We start from the raw sequence: 19,687 nt of genomic DNA, 5'->3' as shown, positions 1-19,687 counted from the left end.
GTCTGCCCACCCGGTGCCGTGTCCTGGCTTTTCGCTGGGGGATGCCAGCAGCCCGGGAACGCTCTGTCCACCCTGAGGCAGCGGGGTGCTTCCTTTGAAGGCGGGATAATTGCCTTTCGCCTGTCTCCCTTTGTAGTGACGGCTTTCCGCCTCACGCCGTTCTTTGCCGTGGTGATGGGGCTGCGGCGTGGCCTGTGGGCTGTTGCTGCCATCGTGATGGGGAAGGCCTTACCTCTGCCCCTGCTCGGAGCTTTCCCTCTCCGCTCATCCCGCGGCTCCCCCGTAGGTCCCTACCGAGGACGCCCCGGGTTCCCGCTGCCCCCCCGTGTAGCAAAGCGGTGCGCAGCCCCCGCACGTCTTTGGGATTAAGGCCTGCTTTTTGTCCTTCTTCCCCTAGCTAGCGTGGCGATGCCGCGGGAGTACCGCTGAGCTGTCTCTGGGGAGGGCGGCAGGGCTTCAGAAGGGAAGGAGGGAGCTAGAGAGATCCCTGGACACGTGACGATTTGGGGTTCGCCGGTGGGACTGTGTGCTTCAGGTGTTTGTGTGTTACAGCAGGACTGATGCTTTGATACCCTGTGCAGGTGCGGCCGGTTGCTGTTACGGGCTTGTTGCTTTTTTGTGTTCTGCAAGAAACCTGGAAGTGCCTCAAGGTGTTATTTGTATCTGATAGGAAATCTCTTAAATGAAGTGTTTAGGCAAGAGCGAATCTATCTTGTCTTTTTTTTTTTCAATCGGCAGGAGTCTGATTTCAGAACTTTTATCACCGATGTAGTTGTTGACAGTGATAAAGTGATTGTGCGTGTTTAAACTTCTGCAGCTACTTGAAAAAATACCGTGCCTTTTTTCTTTGTTGAAGACTTTGCAATTAAGAAAAAAAAATGACCCATGTTTTTGAGACTTACTCTTATCACTCTTTTTTCTAGATGTATTGTTTAGGCAGAAGTTTTCAGGGTGTTGTTGTTGTTGTTTTATTGCTATCCAGCCACACGCTTGTACTGTAAAAATCCTTTTCACACAGCTTTCCCATACGTTAGTAGTTTGGCTGTTGCAGTGTATAAAGCATGTTTCAATTTATTGAGTGATGCGGGAAAGCTGTATAAAACATATTTGAACGAAAGGGTATGCAGCATCTGTTCTACAACTGTCAAATCATCTAGAGAATGGCTTTGATAAAGCTAAATTACCAGTTTGTGGACAAGTCCCTTTCGGTGTGGCATCATAGGGGTAAAGACTGCTTCCTCTGTCTCACTTTCACAGTGTTTTGCTAATGCATGTTATTAGAAGCATCTGAGTGAGTTATTTCAGTATCATGATGCTGTGCCCATTTACATTTTCTTCACTTGGCTTGCTTGTATCACTGCAAACTGGATTTTTTTTTTCTTATACAGGAAAAAGATATTTCTTTTGTCTTGAAGCTGAAATTGAATAAGATTTATTGTTAGTAAATCTGTCAGTATTGTTTGTTCACTTCCACTTTAACGCCATGTGAAAAGGTTTATAATTTTAGTTCATTAACTAGGCCTGAAATTTGGAGGCCTGAGTGAGGGGAAAACAGTGATTAAAGAGCTGTGCACTGGAAGTGTAACATGATTCTTTAATAGAAGTTTTGTAGGGACAGAAAGGACTTACAAATCTCTCTTTAATTAGGCATGGGATGTATGCAGGTTTGGGATGTGTGGTGTGTTTGGCGTGTTGGTTTTTTGTTTGTTTTTAATTTACTGATTCTTGTATACTTCAGTGACAGTAGCTATGTTAATTTCACCTTCAGTCTATGGCAAGTTTCATCCCAAAATATGCATGCATCTATGCTACTTGAAAATGAAGGGATTCCTTTAGTGAAGACAATAGTTCATCCTGATGTGTGTGCCTAGCTATTGATGGCAGTAGGGATACTGTGGCTAGACTTGATCTTTTGTTTTCTGAATGTATTTGAAGCTGCATTTGGATATGGAAGAAGGTGATGTCTAAATTATGCACTGGTATAATTGTTTTTTTGTCATTGCCTATTACATTTTAATAGCACAAGGGTTTCCTTACTGAGCTTTCTAAGTCATAATTTGCTGGAGACCATGATTAATCCAGCGTAACTCCACAATTCCACTTGTCTCCTATTTTGTTCTTTTTCAGTTGTTCTTTGGATCTGGGTTGACTGTTGTTTTTAATTGGAAGCAATCAGACACAAAATTTGTAAAATAGTCATGCATCTTGCAAGTCTGAGATTGTGTTCCTGCTTTTAAAAAGGAAGTTGGTTAAAATAACATGTTGTGATAAACAGTAAGCAATTTCTGTGTTCATTAGTTATAATCATCAGGAACTGGAGGAATTAAGAAAACAAAGACCTTTATTTTGTCCAGACTTCAATTTGAGAAAAGCTGGCTTAAACAGATTACTTCAAATTGTGACTAAAGACAAGTTTGCCACTTCTTCGACCAAAAGATTAATGACATTGGGTTGTTGGGGTTTGTTGGTTTTGGTTTGTTTTTTTTAAAGTAATAAGGGATTTAAGAACAAAAAGACAACAAAATGTATCCTGATAGCACATCTTGCAAGAGCAAAATAAGGCTTATTGCAGCAAAATGCTGTTTAAGTTCCTAGGAACAGAAGATCTGTGTTCAGGAGGCTTTTTCTTTTTTTTTTTTTTAATTGGATGGAGAATTCTTGAGCCATTGAGGCTCATTTAATAAACTCTGGAATGCTAGAGGAATGAGGGGACAGGCACAACTAATGATGCATGTTATTTATAAAACCTAAACAGGGTGAGTGCAGTAACTGTGGCAGTTATTCTGAGATCAGTAATTCAAAGAATTCTAGGCTGAAAGGGCTGACAAATGCATTGTACAAAGAAAGGTGCCATAGTTAATGTCAGACAAGACTTCTGCTGACAAGTGTGTCCAAAGTCAGAATTTGTCCCCAAGGAAGCCTTTTACTTTTTCTCAAAATCAAACTAATTAGTAAATCTGAACATTGAGGTTTTTAAAGCATCTATTGACTAGTTGGTTTGGTCTAGGAGACTGTTTTCTGTTGAATATGGTCAGTTTCTAAATAATCAGAAGAATATAGTAGTTAAGATTTGCAGGTGTTCTGCATAGAGGAACATATGTGCAAGAAAATGTTCAAGAATATTTAGTAAACGTGACTTAGGTGAACATAATGTGAATTTTTAAGTTGCCAAATGTTTGCCCTTTGTCCTAAACGTGAATGCCTGTGATGTGGAAAGTGAAATGTAAAAGGAACCTCAGGTGTTTTGTTGGTAACCAACTGACCGTAGACTTCTGCTCTACCAAAACAATGGATGTATAGTGGATATCAGATGGAACTATAGATTCTTATCAGGGATGCTGCCAGGTGATATAATCTGAAAATACATACTATCTAGCTAAAATTATTATTCTAGCTCCTTAAGGTAGCAAACAGACCTGGCAATGTACTTGATTGGGACTTTTTAGAAGGACAAGTATATTGATGGCTTTGTATTTAGAGGAGACCCTGGTTTCGCACAAAAAAAGGAACAAGGTAGCTCTCTCTAGAAAAGACGGAGCTAACTTCCTCTTCCCCTCCCTCCTCCCCCAATCAAACAGATATATAATCTGATTGCATATAAAATCCCCTCCCTCCTCCCCCAATCAAACTGATTGCGTATAAACAGTTTAAGTAAATAATGTAGCATCTTTTTCATGATACTTCCCTCTCCCTCCTTTAAAAGTTTTTGTTAGAAAGTGGTTTTGAGGTGTTTTTTCATTTCTTAAGAGACACTGAATGGTATAAGACAAATTCATACTGATCTTCAAGTCATTCTTCTCCTTTCTGCCCCAGATACATGCACCCTTGTCATGTGAAAGTATGTAGGCAGTAACTCGGGAATAGGTTGTTGCTGTGTGGTGGGAGGCTGTTCTCATTTATTAAAGCAGTTCATATGTTCAGGATCGTCCTTGCTTCTTATAGTTGAGCTGTACTCATTTTTCAAAGCAATAACCTAATTGCTTGTACTAATTAAAGCCTGTTAAGCAAAGCAGTACAGTATTTAGGTCAGCTTTTCTTCACTGTCCTTTTGTGCTTGTGCCTCCTGTTCCTGGCATTTCCCACTTGCTGCAGGTCCTCTTTTCAGGCTTGCAGCGCATCAACCTCCGTTGCGATGCTTGATGTTCTGCTGCTGTCCTGTTCTGCTTCAAACCGCCTGACCCGTTTTCTGTATTGTCATCCTGTTCCACTAGTAAAGACAAAAGGCTGGCAAAATTCAAGTAGCCTCTGTCAGAGATGTACATAACTAGACTGGTTTTAACTGGTCGAGCGTAGAGTGGGCAGTCTGAATTATCCTGTGCTTGGAGTGATCTGTGGTTTGGTGTCTAGCCTGGAAGCCTGGTGAAGGTGCAGGGAGCATTACCATGGAGCAGAAGAGAAGGTTAGCCCCAAGAAACTTTCCTCAGGTTCTCAAATCACTTGCTGCTATTTCCAGCTGTGTATGAATGTTTGGCATGGAACTCTGGATTGGAGTGGATCCTCTGTTGTAGGAGAGGGGAAGGATAAACTATGGGGTATGTAAAATGAACTGTGTTGCTCTCCTGCAGTTAATCTTTTTGTCAGTGTTAGAACTTCCGAGATGCGGTGTTCTTGTGCAAACAAAACGTTCTTCATGGGATAGGTGACGCATCTGGAGTCACACATCTTGTGCCTTCGATTTAGATAGACTTTTAAGCTATTGCCCATGTAGCATGCTATTTGCTTGTGTAGCAGAACAAGTGTATATTTATGTACTTATTTGCTGTAAATCTATTCTGCTCCATTCTTGAGGCGAGTCTTATCCTCAGCATGGCCATCACTTTTACAGTTATGCCTTCTCTTCCATCTCCCATGGCTGACCGTCCCACTTTTCATATAAAAATTCCTCCTGGGACTTCATTTTAAGATGTGAAATGGAACTTGTCTATTAACCAACTGATGTGACAGTTGTTCATGAGGATAGTTTTCAACTTGCTGGAGAGGAAGATCTTGAAACTTTGGCAAGAAATTGAAGCTCAGATTAGCACTTCTGCAAGTAGGAGAAGAATATTTGTAAAGAAAACAAAGTAGAAGTACAGAGGTCGCTCCCTCACATTGCTTTCAGTATCAGTATTTGTCTACTCTGACAAGGTCAGACTGTTCTCTGGGAACAGTTTTCTTGAGTTCGAAAATCAGTAAGTGTGCTGTCTGAATAAAAGCTGTAGAATAACTGTATTTAAACAAATGTTTTCGTGTTGTCTTGCCTACTATTAGGAAGTTCTTTCTGGAGTGGTGGTCATAACAAGTAAGGACACAGTCCAGCACCAAGGCATCTCGTTAACGATGGAAGGATCAGTGAATCTGCAGCTGAGTGCCAAAAGTGTGGGAGTGTTCGAAGCTTTCTATAACTCTGTCAAGGTAAGACCTGTGCAGGTTAATACTTCTAGCAAAAAATCTTTGTCTCTTTTCTCAAATTAAATCTTGCCTTAATGGATCTCAGGTAGTTATAGCACATCATGGTATGTAAATGATAGAAAGCAGAGAAATGCTCAGCATTATCTAGTGATACATGATGGCATTTTAGGGGATGAACTTGCACTGATTGGAGAGTTTTCTTTAGTGCTGAAATACAGTAACAAATAGTGTGGTTACTGGATGATGCATTGAAGGACCGTGAATTAAAGAAAAAATAATATATTACAATTTTTTAAGTGTCTGGGTTTAATTGGACTTCTGTGCCAGATCAGTCAGTATCACAATAGTCCTGCAGAGAGTGTGTGCTAATAGGCATGGTACCGGACCTGCACAGATTGTTCTGTGGAGTACGAGGCTGTGCACAGGCTGTTCGACTGAGGAGCTCCTGGAAGGCCTCTGTACTGCTCTCTAGGCTTGGAATTTCAGGGTTTGGAATCTAGCGGGCAAGTTACATCAGGCTCCACACGAACGTGGCTGTACTGATTGAAGCAAGGCTGGCTCTGTCTAGAGGCAGTATAGCTACGTTTGCAAAACGGTTTGCTGAAGGTAGGATAGCGGGGAAAGGGAGAAGGAGAAGGTGGTAGGGAATGGCTAGCTGCTCAGCTGGCGCGTACACCTGTCAATTCCTGTTGCTGCTATTAAGGGTCATAATTTAGAAAAAGGAACTCCACTTTTCAAAGCACTTGAGACTCTCTGCTGTTTTAGCACTCTGTGTTTGGTCAGTAGTGTGATGCAACCATGAAATAGACCACAAATTGTTTTCCTGAGGAAAGCATTCTCAGTATTTCTTCTCACTGTAAGACTGGAGAACTGCGTGTTGTGGAGATATACCCAAGTTTCTGGAAATTCAGGAAGTGTGTTAGAGTTTAGTGGATGTTCATTCTTGAAATGATGGGACTGTCACTTTGCTTCAACCTAAACCTCTTAATGTTTATCTTTTCAGCCTATTCAGATTATTAACAGCACTATTGAAATGGTAAAACCGGGGAAACTTCCCAGTGGCAAGACAGAAATTCCATTTGAATTTCCATTGCATGTGAAGGGGAACAAAGTTCTGTATGAGACCTATCATGGTGTCTTTGTTAATATTCAGGTAAGGCAGTCATATATAACTCGTGTTATCTGCAGAATGTATCCTGAAGCATCTCTTATTCCATGGAAGAGGAGGATAAAATTTTGTGATAAAGCTTTCTTTTCATAGTGCAGTATGTTTTGTTTTCTCAGTCTGAAGAAGGAGCAGAAAGTTAGAGATCCTTTGAGTAGGCAGCTTTTAAGCTTCCCTTTATTAATATAGAATTCTTTGGTGTGTACTGTATTTTCTAGATAAAACTTGATCTTAAAAATCACTATACATGTTAACCTTTTAAGTACTAGTTGTAGGTAGTTTCTAGTTGCCTTTTTCAGTTCCAGTTTCCAGGAGTCAGCACTTCCCACAGCAGGTAACGCTTCTTAATTGTGGCAAAGGAAAAATCCTGAGATCTCGGAAACCCATCAATATAATGTTGCTTTTAAAAAATTGTTGTGATTGTACCCTTTTCTTTTCCAGCAAGTTTAAGCTTTTCATTGGAAGTAGGTGATGGTAATGAATCCGGTCAGATGTAACATGGGATGTACAAGAGAGAACTAAAAGCATACTGGGAAGAGGGGCTTTGGGTCGAGAAAGGATAAAATATATTTGCCACATTTGTTAAATTTTGTACAGTTCCCTTACAAAGTGATGTTTTCATCTAGTTCTGATTTTTATTGTGAAAAGTTGCATTTACCATTTTGTAGATAATCTGTATAGTAGTACACACCCAGATACAAGTGTATGTACTCTTAACCCAGTACCAGTGAGACTTTGTTAGCATAGTGGACAACCAATTCCTGCTAACGATACTTAAATGTCCAAAATGAAGTGTACTGACTTACCAGATCCATTTTAAGACATGGGGATAAATCCTACAAAGAAGCTAGTCTGGTTTCCTGCATTCATGAGAAGCATCCTCTAACTGGAGGAAATCTTTCAATCACTTAATGTTTCAGACCTTCTATGTAGAACAAATCTTTAAAGAATGATGCCTTAAACAGAACAGTAACTAGATGTCTCGCCTCAAATACCTTGTCAGAACTACTGTAACATATATCAGATCCTCCTTATGTTGTAGACAACTACATCCTTTCCCTTCATGAAAAAAGACTGCACCACAGTGTCCTTTTGTTCAAAACAAATGTGGCTGTGTAATTTCTTAATGAAGACTCAAACCAAAGTGTTGAGAGCTTTTAGCATCTTAAAACATGAATTGTTTGCTTTCCGGTGGAGATGAGTAGTAACATTTCCTACCCAAATCTGTATGTACTGCAGGCTTGTAACGGAATCTTGTGGAAACACAATTTTGAAATTTGACCTTTTTTGGTTAAAAACTGTCATGCCATAAGTGGGTTAGTTTGTTTGGGTGTATTTTTTTGGTTTGGGTTTATTTTTTGACGGCATGTCTTTCTTCAGCCACCTCCTGAATGTGAATATTGTGTTAGACAATGCTTTTTCTTACTGAGGCATGTGTTTTGGTTGGGTTTTGTGTGTGTGTGTGTTCGTTTTTCTTCAAGGAGAAAGCTGAAGGAGCCACTAAATGCAAAAATTTTCAGACTGGCGCTGATGGAGAATCACTGGGTTGTAAAACTATTTTTTCCTATTTGTAACTCACTGCTGAGAGTATTGGATTTGATGACAAAGTGTAAAACTCTTGGATATTTAGCTGAACTGGAAGTCTTCTATTAGAGCCTGGGGTTAAAAAAACACCCAAAACCTAACAAACAAATCAAAACCCCACCAAAAACCCCCTCACCTATCAGAATTAACTGAAAGAAAAATTCCCTTGTTTTTTGCCTACGTGCAGATGGGGTTTTTTTAAGTACTTCCCATATCTTTTTTTCAGTCTTTGCTTTCTTCCTAATGTAACATCTGTTGTTTGTGGTAGGTATGTTAAAAAAAAAAAAAAAGTGCAAACCGAGTTGAGTTGCTTTCCGTAATCCAGATAAATTGCCTATGATCAATATCAGTTGTTTTGAGGTATACTTCAATAGTGGATGTTTGGGTTGTTTTGTCATTCCCTCTCTCATCTACATAGCTTCTCTGTACAAACTGGGGATAAAATGCCATTAAAAGATTAATCCTTAGGTTTCAGCCAAACTTTGAGAGTCCTGCTGTCCTGAAGAGGAAGATGCAGTCTGTCCCAAGGTTATTTAAAGTGCACTGATACCTGCTAAAACAGATACATGGATAGAAATTAGGGAACATTAAGTCTGTTTTCTAGAAAATCAGGCTTGAACTGCTTGAAAATACCTTGCTAGTTTTAAATAAATCAAAGGAAAGCAGTTCATTTGCTTCTAACATGTTTATATTTGTCCTTTGTCCAAATCAAGAAGTGGAAAAGTAGACTACAAGCAGTATACCACCTATTTATGCTTTGAGTAACTAAAGGTGCGGTTTAAGAAACACTTCCTCGACCTCTCAGTCCTGTGCAGTTCAAAAGCAAGCCTCTGTTTCTTGATCTAGTTATTGGTCTGTTATCTGGGGGCTCCGTATGTCTCCGCTCTCATGCAGAGACCTTCTAATCAGACACTGAGGGGGAGGCGGCGGGCAAGCTGCAAGGCCTGTGTGGTCCTGCTGCCGTATTGTACGGTGTTCCTTGGTCTGAGCATAGTGCAGGAATAGAAGGTTTGCTCAGCAGTGATTAACTCGGAGGAGGCCGTAGTCTGTGATGGGAAGAGAGATTCTCCCTTGTCTCATTCTTGTGCACACATTCAGATTATGTGCAGAGGGGCACCATGAACTAGAAGTTAGGAAGCTGAGTCCCTAGTCTGAGTACACCTCTTTGTGCCAATTACTCATCTGTAAAGAAGGAATTAAAACCAAAACAAACAAGCCTAACCCACCCCAACAAATTCCCTGTCTTACAAGGACATTTAAGGTGGTATTATAGACATTGAAGTGTGTGGTTACTGTGCCTGTTTTTCAGTCACTGGTTTATGGCTCCCTTTTTAGCATAGAAAGGGGAGGAAATTGGCAGCAAGCTTTTGAACAGTGAACAGCAAAATTAACCTCCTTGCCTGACTTTACTGCTCACTGCTGTTTTTAAGTCCAGCTATGTATTAAAAGGCAGTTCCTCATTTAATGGGTGGAACAGCCTGGAGAAGAAGGATGTGGGGGTACTGATGGGTGAAGAGCTGGACCTGAGCTGGCAGTGTGTGCTGGCAGCCCAGAAAGCCAGCAGTATCCTGGGCTGTATCAGGAGAAGTGTGGCCAGCAGGTCAAGGGAGGGGATTCTGCCCCTGTACTCTGCTCTTGTGAGACCCCACCTGGAGTGCTGCATCCAGCTCTGGATCTCCCAACATCAGAAGGATATAGACCAGTTGGAGCGAGTCCAGAGGAGGCCACAAAGGTGCTCCGAGGGCTGGAGCACCTCTGCTGTGGGGACAGGCTGAGAGAGTTGGGCTTGTTCAGCCTGGAGAAGAGAAGGCTCTGGGGAGACCTTATACCACCTTCCAGTACCTGAAGGGGCTACAAGGAAGCTGGGGGGGGACTTTTTACAAGGGGCTGTAGTGACAGGACAAGGGGTAACGGGTTTAAATTGAAGGTGGGGATCAGGAATAAATTCTTCCCGGAGAGGGTTGTGAGGCACTGGAACAGGTTGCCCAGAGATGTTGTCGATGCCCCATCTCTGGAAGTGTTCAAGGCCAGGCTGGATGAGGCTTTGAGCAACCTGGTCTAGTGGAAGGTGCCCCTGCCCATGGCAGGGGGGTTGGAACTGGATGGTCTTTAAGGTCCCTTCCAACCCAAACCATTGATTGAGAGTTAGTCTCTCAATCTCATAGGTTGTTATGTAACACAGAAGATATGGAAAGCATTTGTGGCTGTAAACACAAAGAAAAATCAGTTTTCTTTTGGGAGGATCTAAAATCATTGCATACCCTTTACCTCCTTCCCCATCCCTGCTATGTACATTGCCTACTAATCTGTTTTAAACGATGTCTTAAATTTTAATAGCAGTAACATTCCGCACATACACAATAAAAAGATTAAAACTTGAGAGAGGAAATCCTAACTAAGGCTCTCTTCTCTTTCTCTCCGTCCTGTCCTTTCTAGTATACCCTGCGTTGTGATATGCGACGTTCTCTGCTGGCAAAAGACCTAACGAAGACTTGTGAATTCATTGTCCACTCACTGGTAAGTGTGGGTTGTGTTAATTATACAATGGGAGATGTGTGTCTGTGTCTCCCTCCCCTCCCCAGTTTAAGTTTGACAGTAAGGTTAGGAAACCAAGTAAAACCATGTAATCTGTAAGAGGAACACAGGGGACACGTACGAGCAGAGGAAGCTAGCCTCCAGGAGAGCTGGGGTGTTAGTTGCGTCGCATTTGAATAACGCATCCCTCTTTGTTTAAAGAAAATAGTACCAAGAGGATTTGGATTGTAAGATGTTTTTATACTGCACCGAGTTCATTATTCATCCTTTCAGTTCAGAAACAGTGGTGTGGTTAGGTAAATATTATGGTGCTCGTCTGAAATAGTGTTTAGGTTACCTGAGCATTTCTTAGCCAAAGGCTCCTGGCACCTAGAACAGGATGCCTGTCCTAGAATGGGAGTTCCTTGGTGAAGAGAAAATACCTGATTTCCGTCCTTTAGACGATAAACTACGATTCAGAGCCCTGACTCAAAGTATCAAGGCTGGGGCTGCATGAAGTTGGAAATAAGCAGCTTGTCACTTAATCACCTTAGCTGTTAAGTAAGGCCCCGGTTGGTAACACACTAAGATAACTGGGTTAACACATCTCCGCGTGCGGCGGTTAGCAACACGGGGACGGCCTTCCTCCTGTGGACATATCCCTGTGGGATAAGGTCTGACTGTCCTACAAGGAATGCTTTCTTGCTGCTTGTTTGAAGTCCTTATATCAGGTTGGGGTTTAGTTTATATTGGCTTGTGTGCACGTCCAGAGCATCTGACGTCAGTACAGACTGTGCAGGCCTAATTTAAGTGTCTGTTTTTCCCCACCCACAACTTGCAGGAACGTACTGTTCGTATCATTCCTTTGAACTCTTAACAGGACAATAAAATACTAGACTTTTTGTCTTACTTATGTGTAATGGTGGAAATAGTTATTTTAGTTCTACAGTACCTTTTTTTAAAGACTTTCCTAGGTGCTGTAAGGAAGTTTCCTGTTGGTAAGATTTCATTATTTTCTAAAATATTTTATGCTACGTTTTATTGGTTCATTATTACAAGTAAGCCATATTTGTCAAAATAGTGAACAAAGTGGATATTACACAGTTTGGTGGGTTTATTTCTTGTTCCCACTACAGCACTACTTGGATCACAAGTCGGTAAGTCGTGAATCTCTCAGTCAGGGTGAATTAATGAGGTTTTACTGAACATACAGTTCTCATTGTCAGTGCTCAACGTACCATTTCCCTTAACCTTATTCTTTGCCAGGATTTGTCATTTATGGGAAAATACAGCCAATCTTTTGCTAATACCTTCCATCTTGCAGCTGGGCAGCAGAAGCTGTTTTGAATTCTTCAGTAGCGAGGGTAGATGCTGACTAAGGGTTCCAGCTGGGCGCACTGGTGGTGGTGTGCTCTGCCAGCTCCCCGATACGTACAAATGGGTCTCTCGTAACCGATGCTGCGCCGGCCGCCTACTCTAAATATACGTACGGAAGAGACAGCACACCTCGCTGAGGCAGGGATGGCGAGGGAAGCTGGGGAACAGTACGCGGCGCTCGCCTGCCTGAAGCAGAGTACAGGCTGCCATGGCAGCAGAGCCCAGGGCTCGTTCAGCCACTTGCGAAGAGACTTTGTGGGTTTGCGATCAGCGGTGTAGGTGGATACTGACCAACTCTAATAATGTGCCCCCAGAATCGCTTCTCCAGTGTGGACAGCTAACCTGGACCGAGTTTGCTTTATTCTACAGTTAAAGAAGCCGGAGCGCTAAGCCCGTTACCTCAGCACTGCACTAGATGCTGTCAGCTGAGGGTCTCCTAGTAATATGAGGATGGCTTAGGAAGGCCTGAGCTGTTGTTAATAGGGCCGGAGAAAATTCCAAGCGCTCAGAGATGATAAGATAGGGAGAGTTTTTAGAGCGTAATTGAAGCAATGGAGCAAGCTCACTTACAGTCTCCCCCCCCTCACCCCTGCCCAAACTTACAAGTATTAAGAATTAAACGAAACATTGCAACTGACGTATAAAATGTAATTATATATAAATGCAGAAATGTGAATGTTTAGGCAATATTATAATGGTATTTAATAACAAAGGCAGGAAATATCAGGGTTTTTATTACACAGATGCATACTTTCAGTATCAAGACAATCCTGAAAACTAACACACTCAACGGTTGCTTGACTTGGTTGTCTCTTTTAATATTCTGTGTTTTGTAAACAGTTGTTTACAGTTTAACTCTTTCCTTACTTATAGTCACAGAAAGGGAAACTGATGCCAAGCCCAGTAGACTTCACAATTACCCCTGAAACTCTGCAAAATGTTAAAGAGGTAAGGGTTTTCTTATTATTTTAAATGCAATGCTTGTGTGATTCTGAGTAAGAAAGAGAGGAAGGATTAAATGCTGCCCTGCAGATAATTAACTCTTTTCTTTCCCTCTTCTCCTTTTTTATTTCTGTAAGCAATAAAGTGATTCTGCCTGATCTCTTGTGACCACGGTGACTAAGGTGGAACTTTATTTAGTAATGGTTAAACATTTTTACCATTTTTTCTGAGTGTAAGATGTCATTGAAGAACTCCAGGTGCGCTTTGGCTTTTCCAAAACCGTCCCTGCACACTGGGATAGTGGTTTTACGTTCTCCTGGATCACCTGACCCTACTTCTGTCTCGTGTATTTTTACTTTATATGGTTTTTATCAGTAGCATTTTGTTCCTCCGTGCAGTTCTCTTCCTAACTTTGCTTGGCTTCCTGCACATTGGAATAGACTGTTCTTGAGTGTGGAGGTGGTGATTCCAGAAAACCAGCCAGCTGTTGTGACTGAACTTTAAACCCAGCTGCGTTAGAGGATGAGTAGGTTGTGTCCTGAAGCCTCTCCTGTCTCTGGAGAGACTGGAGAGTCATCTGGAGATGGCTGCACACTGAGAGCATGTGTTTTTCCAGACACAAGGTTTTTATAGCTGCTGTTCTTGGTGGTAAAACTACTTTTGAGACTACTACTAAATACTCCATTCTCAGCAGTCTGCTCTTCCTATGAACCATGTTTGCATATAGATTATTTTCTGTTTCTTCTTTCATTTCTGTGCCCTGCTACTCCACTCACTGGCTTAGCAAAGACTCTGTTAAAAGCTCTTGCTTCAGTTTAATAGCGGGCCCTAAACTGTAATTTCTGGTAGTCTACTAGAAAACTGATGAGGAGGTTTGCAGTGGCCAAGCAAAGCAGAAAGAGGTTAGATGAAAACCCAGGATAGATTTGCTTGTATGTTCTCAATTCTAATTTTTGGGGGATTATGAAACAGAATGTAAATGATAGGTCCCACAAGAGATGACCTAGCTGCAATTAAAATATGAAGAGTCCTGACAAGCATAGTAAGGGTTGAGGGGAAATATGCCGTTAAAATACCAAGTCTTGTAGGCTAAGATTGAGGAAAGTGGCCTCCATGTTCTTGTTCCACAAAGAGGACCACGAAGATGCTCCGAGGGCTGGAGCATCTCTGCTATGGGGACAGGCTGAGAGAGTTGGGCTTGTTCAGCCTGGAGAAGAGAAGGCTCCGGGGAGACCTTATAGCACCTTCCAGTACCTGAAGGGGCTACAAGGAAGCTGGGGGGGACTTTTTACAAGGGCCTGTAGTGACAGGACAAGGGGTAACGGGTTTAAATTGAAAGTGGGGAGGTTTAGATTAGGTATCAGGAAGAAGTTCTTCACAGAGAGGGTGGTGAGGCACTGGCACAGGTTGCCCAGAGAAGCTGTGGATGGCCCATCCCTGGAAGTGTTCAAGGCCAGGCTGGAAGAGGCTTTGAGCAACCTGGTCTAGTGGAAGGAGTCCCTGCCCATGGCAGCGGGGTTGGAACTGGATGGTCTTTAAGGTCCCATCCAACCCCAACCATTCTGTGATTCTATGAGGTTCCTTTTATCTCTCTCCCTTAGTTTCCTGAGCACCACACTTCAGGGGGCAGCTCTACAATGTCCCCGTGAAGCGGGGAAGCAACTCTCTGTCTAATAATAGTGGTGATGAGAAGACCCTGCTGGGGATCATCCAGTAAAAAGGCATTTTACTAATGTATTATTAGGACTCAGTATGTCATAGGGTGCTTGTGTCAGGGATGTAACTTCTGTTATTTAAGTTAGGAGGAAATACTCAAGTGAGGTCATGTTTACTAAACACATGGAAAATTCCTCTCTATTTCCCCCGAAGATTCGTTTTGAGTCGAACAGCTAAACTCTGCAGAGGTGTTGGGTATCTGAGTGAAACAGTAGCTGAGGAGAACTCTTCTGCCATTGCTACTGGCAGCCAGGACTAAGAAGCAAAGCAAACAGATTGGGAGGAGAACAGTTTGCACCAAGAGAGTTGGTTTGGAAGAAGGGAGTATCAGTTATGTGGGCAAGGGAATCCGACGGCACAGGCAAGTGTAAACGGATGGTTGGAAAGTAGGGGCTGACATCAAAGACATGGACAGCAAAAAATTAAGGAGGGAGAGAAGAGCAAGGCTTGCAAAAGAAAGGGAAGGTTAGAGCAGGATGCTCAGAGAGTTCAAAGACAGTTGGATGGTGAAGGTACAAGCTCAGTTGTGGGTAGAAAACTCGACGGTTTCAGTATGGCTCCTACCAGAACTTGACAGGTAACTGGAGCTGGTGGCATATGAGTCTCTGCTGGCAGAGAATATCGGTGATGCCTGAGAGAGGGAGGGGCAAAAGCCCTGCCTTGGTCTTAGATAGAAACCGATTCATAGGCTGTCATCCTTGATCAGCTATTGTTACTGCTCCTTCCTTAAAATGTAGGAAACGTGCTGGCTGATAAGGAAATTTTAGCAGTCATGTGTGATCCTGTATGCAAATTAAGCTCTTTATTAACTGCCCTTAATTGTTTAATCCAAGATGTGGCATAGTGATTAAGTACCAAGACACCAAAGATCTTTAAACACCTGTCTTCCCTCCCAGTAGCAGCGGCCGTGAGAGAGAAATTTAAAAAGGTGGGAAGGTCACTGAAACGGGCTGTACTGTAATCCCTAACATTGTGGGAGCAGAATGCTGTTGTCTGGAGCACTGCCAGCAGAGCTAACGTGACCATCCCGTTAGTTCTGCCACCCTACCTCCTTCACCATGGGGTTCTCCACTTTGGGATTAATTGTTGTAGCCAAGTTTTGCCTGGTCATCCCAGGAAAACTGCTTCTGTGGATGGAGTGAGTAGGGGGAATGCATGTCAAGGGGAGGGTAGGAAGAGAGAAATAACCCCTCTTTTAAATATGCCCCCCCCCCCAATGCATTAAGCTGTGTGAGGCATCTCTGGGCTTTTGGGTTCTTTGCAACCTTTGGGCGTTTCCTGTATACTTTGTCTGTCTGTAATGTGTTTGTTTCTGAGGCTGCTCCTACAGTTGTGTCTTTCCCCCCACCTTTTCAGAGAGCTTCACTTCCAAAATTTCTCATCAGAGGCCATCTCAGTTCTACCAACTGCGTCATTACGCAGCCACTAACAGGGGAGCTGGTAGTGGAGAGCGCGGAGGCCGCCGTCAAAAGCATTGAGCTGCAGCTGGTCCGCGTGGAAACCTGCGGTAAGTTTCTCTGGAAGCAGAAGGTGGTGAGAAGAGACCGACCTGATCTCCGCTCGCGCTCCGTCGGCCTGAACCTGATAGGCTGTGTCAGGAGCCCTGCAGTTAAAAAGCCCTGCACCAAACTGGTTGGCATTTCAGGTGCAACAGTCCAAAGATGAATTTAAACAACCTCTCTCATCCTTAACTCAGTGAAAACTTGCAGGCCACACATACTGCCTCCCCGCCCCCAACCCGGTGTATCACTGTTGTACATCTTGGCCAACACTCTCTCTTTCCCGCTGAATTTCCGGCTTTGGACAGGGTGCGCAGAAGGTTACGCCAGAGATGCCACGGAGATCCAGAACATCCAGATTGCTGATGGGGATGTCTGTAGGGGCCTGCCACTTCCTATATACATGGTGTTTCCCAGGCTGTTCACCTGCCCTACCCTGGAAACAACAAACTTCAAAGTTGGTAAGTGCACAGGACTTGCTGCTCTGCTGTCATCTCTCGTCTCAGAGAAGTTCCTAGTTTGGCTTTAGCTTCTGGCAGGTAACGGGATAAACCACTGTCAGCACTGCAAGAAGAACCAAGGACATCCCTCCTTTTCCCTGTAGTGGTTTCCTGAACAGGATTGTAATCTGCTGTGTTTCGTACGGATTGAGAAAATACAGCCCAAATATTTCTGTCTAAACAGCAGTTGTGTGACTACTGAGCTACTTCTGCTCCATGGAATTACATGGCCAAGGGGCACGAGAAGCAGTGTAAGTGGCAGGTAATCTTTTTTTCTGCCAAAGCATTATGTGTGGTTAAACACATGAGTAATAGTCCAAGAAAAAAAATGCCAAGATGACCCCCTTCCTTTTCATGACCAGTGTGAACCCCTCTTGCTGTTTCCCATCCTTTTTGTTCCCCTTAGGAACAGGCTCAGCAGTAGAAGTGGTAAGGTCAGGCTGTATCTGACTTCGTGTTTCTTGATCAACACCACCAGCTTCTTCTGTTCCCTAACTCTTCCACCCATGTGCTTGGAAGCAGTGCATACTGGTGTGCAGCATCTTTCCCAAAACACTTCAATGCCTGAACTCTGCCTGTTGTCCAGAAAACCGTATGTCGTGGGTTTTCAGTGATACAGAAACGAATACAGAGGAATCCCAAAGATTCCAACAAGCCAAGGTTCTCTAGTAATGTCCCACAATCTGGGATGCCTGTGGTGAGCTTCTGCCTGGAGTATGTTCACCATCCAGATTAATGTGGAACTCCTTGTGTTTTATGTTTTTCCCCTTCTTCCAGAATTTGAAGTGAACATTGTTGTCATTCTGCATGACGATCACCTCATCACAGAGAACTTCCCCCTGAAGCTCTGCAGGATGTAGAGGAGAATCACTTCAGGATTTACTGGAAAGGGACAGAATTCTTCAGAGGCAGAGTGAAACTTCATCCATGTCTTACTCCAGCTGAAAACACATCACCTCGTTCTCAGTGCTGGTAGTTCCTGTGCTTCCAGTTCTCTCTCACCCTTGCAAAGACATGGCCTGCCTTGTGACAGCCTAGGTGGGTGTGTCCCTGTGGCAGGGGCCTGACTTGAACCACCATGTTTTCCCCAGTTTTTCTTGGACAAATCCAGAAGGAATGATTCTGTGTATTTCTACAAGGTGTAGGAATATGTAGTAAGCTTCTTGCCTTATTTCACTTTGTAATACTGGGTTTAAGGACTTTGGAACAAGTGTGTTCTGTTACGCATGGTGTATGAATGAGAGGGAGGAGGCTACAACCCTGAGTAGTGCCTTTGAAGGGGTGTAGCAAATGGTGCTACATCAGTGCAGGGTCGTGGTGTGGGAGGAGCATCACAAGGGGAATGTGAAATGAATGATGTGAAATAACACCAAATGAATTTTAACCAAATTGGGAACACGAGTCTGTTTTCCAGGAATGCTTACAACTGAAGTTTTGAGTTTTCCCTCCTTTGTCTTTGCTGTGTGTAAAACAGCACGGAAAAAGACCACCAGTCAGAAGCTTGTAGCTTGAGAACATACTTACTCTTTGCATTGCACCATCTTCCCCTTTCTGAGACTCCCACAGCTGGGTGTTGATGTAAAAAAGCAACGTCTGCGACGGGCCAGACAGCATCAGGCAGTGGTTGCGGACCAGACGATGCCACATCGTGGAAAACCTGCGTTAAACGACCTTCCGCGCTGTGGTACCCTGTGCCTTCAGGGTGAGACTTGTCATGCTACCGCTAACCGTTCCAAGGGAGACAGGCCAGGCTGTTTTGCATGAGGTGAGTTAGTCTCACCCTTGTTCAGCTTCAAGTACACACGTAAGTGACCGGAAAGGTAAATACGTTCAGGTGTTTGTAGCACCTTAGAGGAGCTGTACAGGAAAACAATTTCAGCAAGAACTGCCCTTCCCAACACCAAGGAGTTGTACATCTTGATGTTAACACATGTTCCATTCCAATTGTGAGTTTTCCATACAGTGTTATGTGGGAAGGAGGCAGGTGAGGTGTGTGAAGGTGTCAACTTGAAAAGACAGAATTAAGAAAACTGCCAAAAAATAATTTCCTTCGGCTTTATCCAGCAGCATTGCCAAGAGGAAAATGGAATTCTAGGTTTGGCTCTGGTTCTGTATCATCTGTGTTTTAGGAATAAACAGCTGCAGTTCTTAGTTCAGCAGTCTTAAAGGGGAAAAAGCTGTTTACTAGAACTTTACGAGTCCTGATCTTAGGAAGTGTCGAGGCTGACTTTGGGAAATGAACAGCTGCTCTTTCAGGGCTGGGCAGTGTTACACGAGTGCCACCTGCTGCTCGAAGTAGTACTGTCCCCACCTTCAGATGTTACTTGGGAAGATGGACTGGTGTCCTTTAGGCCCCAGCATCCCTAGTAGACCTGCACCTGTAGGGCAGAGCTAGAGCCTGCCCTTCTCCCGGTACAGTACTGGTCCTGGGGCTGCTCTTACCAGAACTGCCTCTGGCAGTCATTCATATCCTTCCAGCTTACAGGAGCCAGGGAAGTGAAAAGGAACATAGATCAAAACCCATCCATCCTGCTTAAGTTAGGAACTTGGAGCCCTGTCTATGCTCTGGGTTTAGGGAAAATGGGATTGGCTGGCACCAAGCACAGGTATGCAAGTGTCAGTTCTGTGCATGGCCAGCCTGCCCTTGCCGCCTCAAGGCGGCTGACCTTCTTCTTGGAGAACACAGTCAAATGTGGCCCGTAGGGGACTGGTTTGCAGGTCAGGGATACCTCTGCTCTTGCCCTGAGGCTGCTTTTGTGAAGAGCTAAGGCCATAATGTGTATATATATATATCCCCCACACCAAGAAAAATAAGGGAAGCTGATGAGGGCGAGGCGCCTTAGCCCTCTAGCACTGTGTGTGTGACGCGCCCGTAACTCAGACTGCGCAAAGGTAGTACGCGGACAGCAGCTGCAGCAGTAACTTTATTTTTGACTTAAGTGCCAGTTAATAAGCTAGTCTGTGATTAATCAGTTACAAATTGTAATGGGGAGGACACA

At 43.4% G+C, this 19,687-nt stretch overlaps 1 protein-coding gene across 1 annotated transcript; it reads left to right on the top strand.

The window, feature by feature from the left end:
* Positions 1-136: 136 nt before the first annotated feature.
* DSCR3 (Down syndrome critical region gene 3) lies at positions 137-17,613 on the top strand (the record flags this gene model as incomplete). The annotated part of the gene is made up of 8 exons (XM_010146813.1): positions 137-282; positions 5,251-5,394; positions 6,395-6,544; positions 10,577-10,657; positions 12,905-12,979; positions 16,046-16,196; positions 16,497-16,649; positions 17,466-17,613. Coding segments are annotated over 8 exons (983 nt in total), but the record flags the coding sequence as incomplete, so codon positions are not given.
* Between the last annotated feature and the right edge of the window lie 2,074 nt (positions 17,614-19,687).

Source organism: Eurypyga helias, unplaced genomic scaffold (genome assembly GCF_000690775.1).
Source record: "Eurypyga helias isolate BGI_N326 unplaced genomic scaffold, ASM69077v1 scaffold19172, whole genome shotgun sequence".
NCBI lineage: Eukaryota > Metazoa > Chordata > Aves > Eurypygiformes > Eurypygidae > Eurypyga > Eurypyga helias.
Note: the sequence above shows the minus strand (reverse complement) of the source record. Positions and strands in the feature narration are given on the sequence as shown.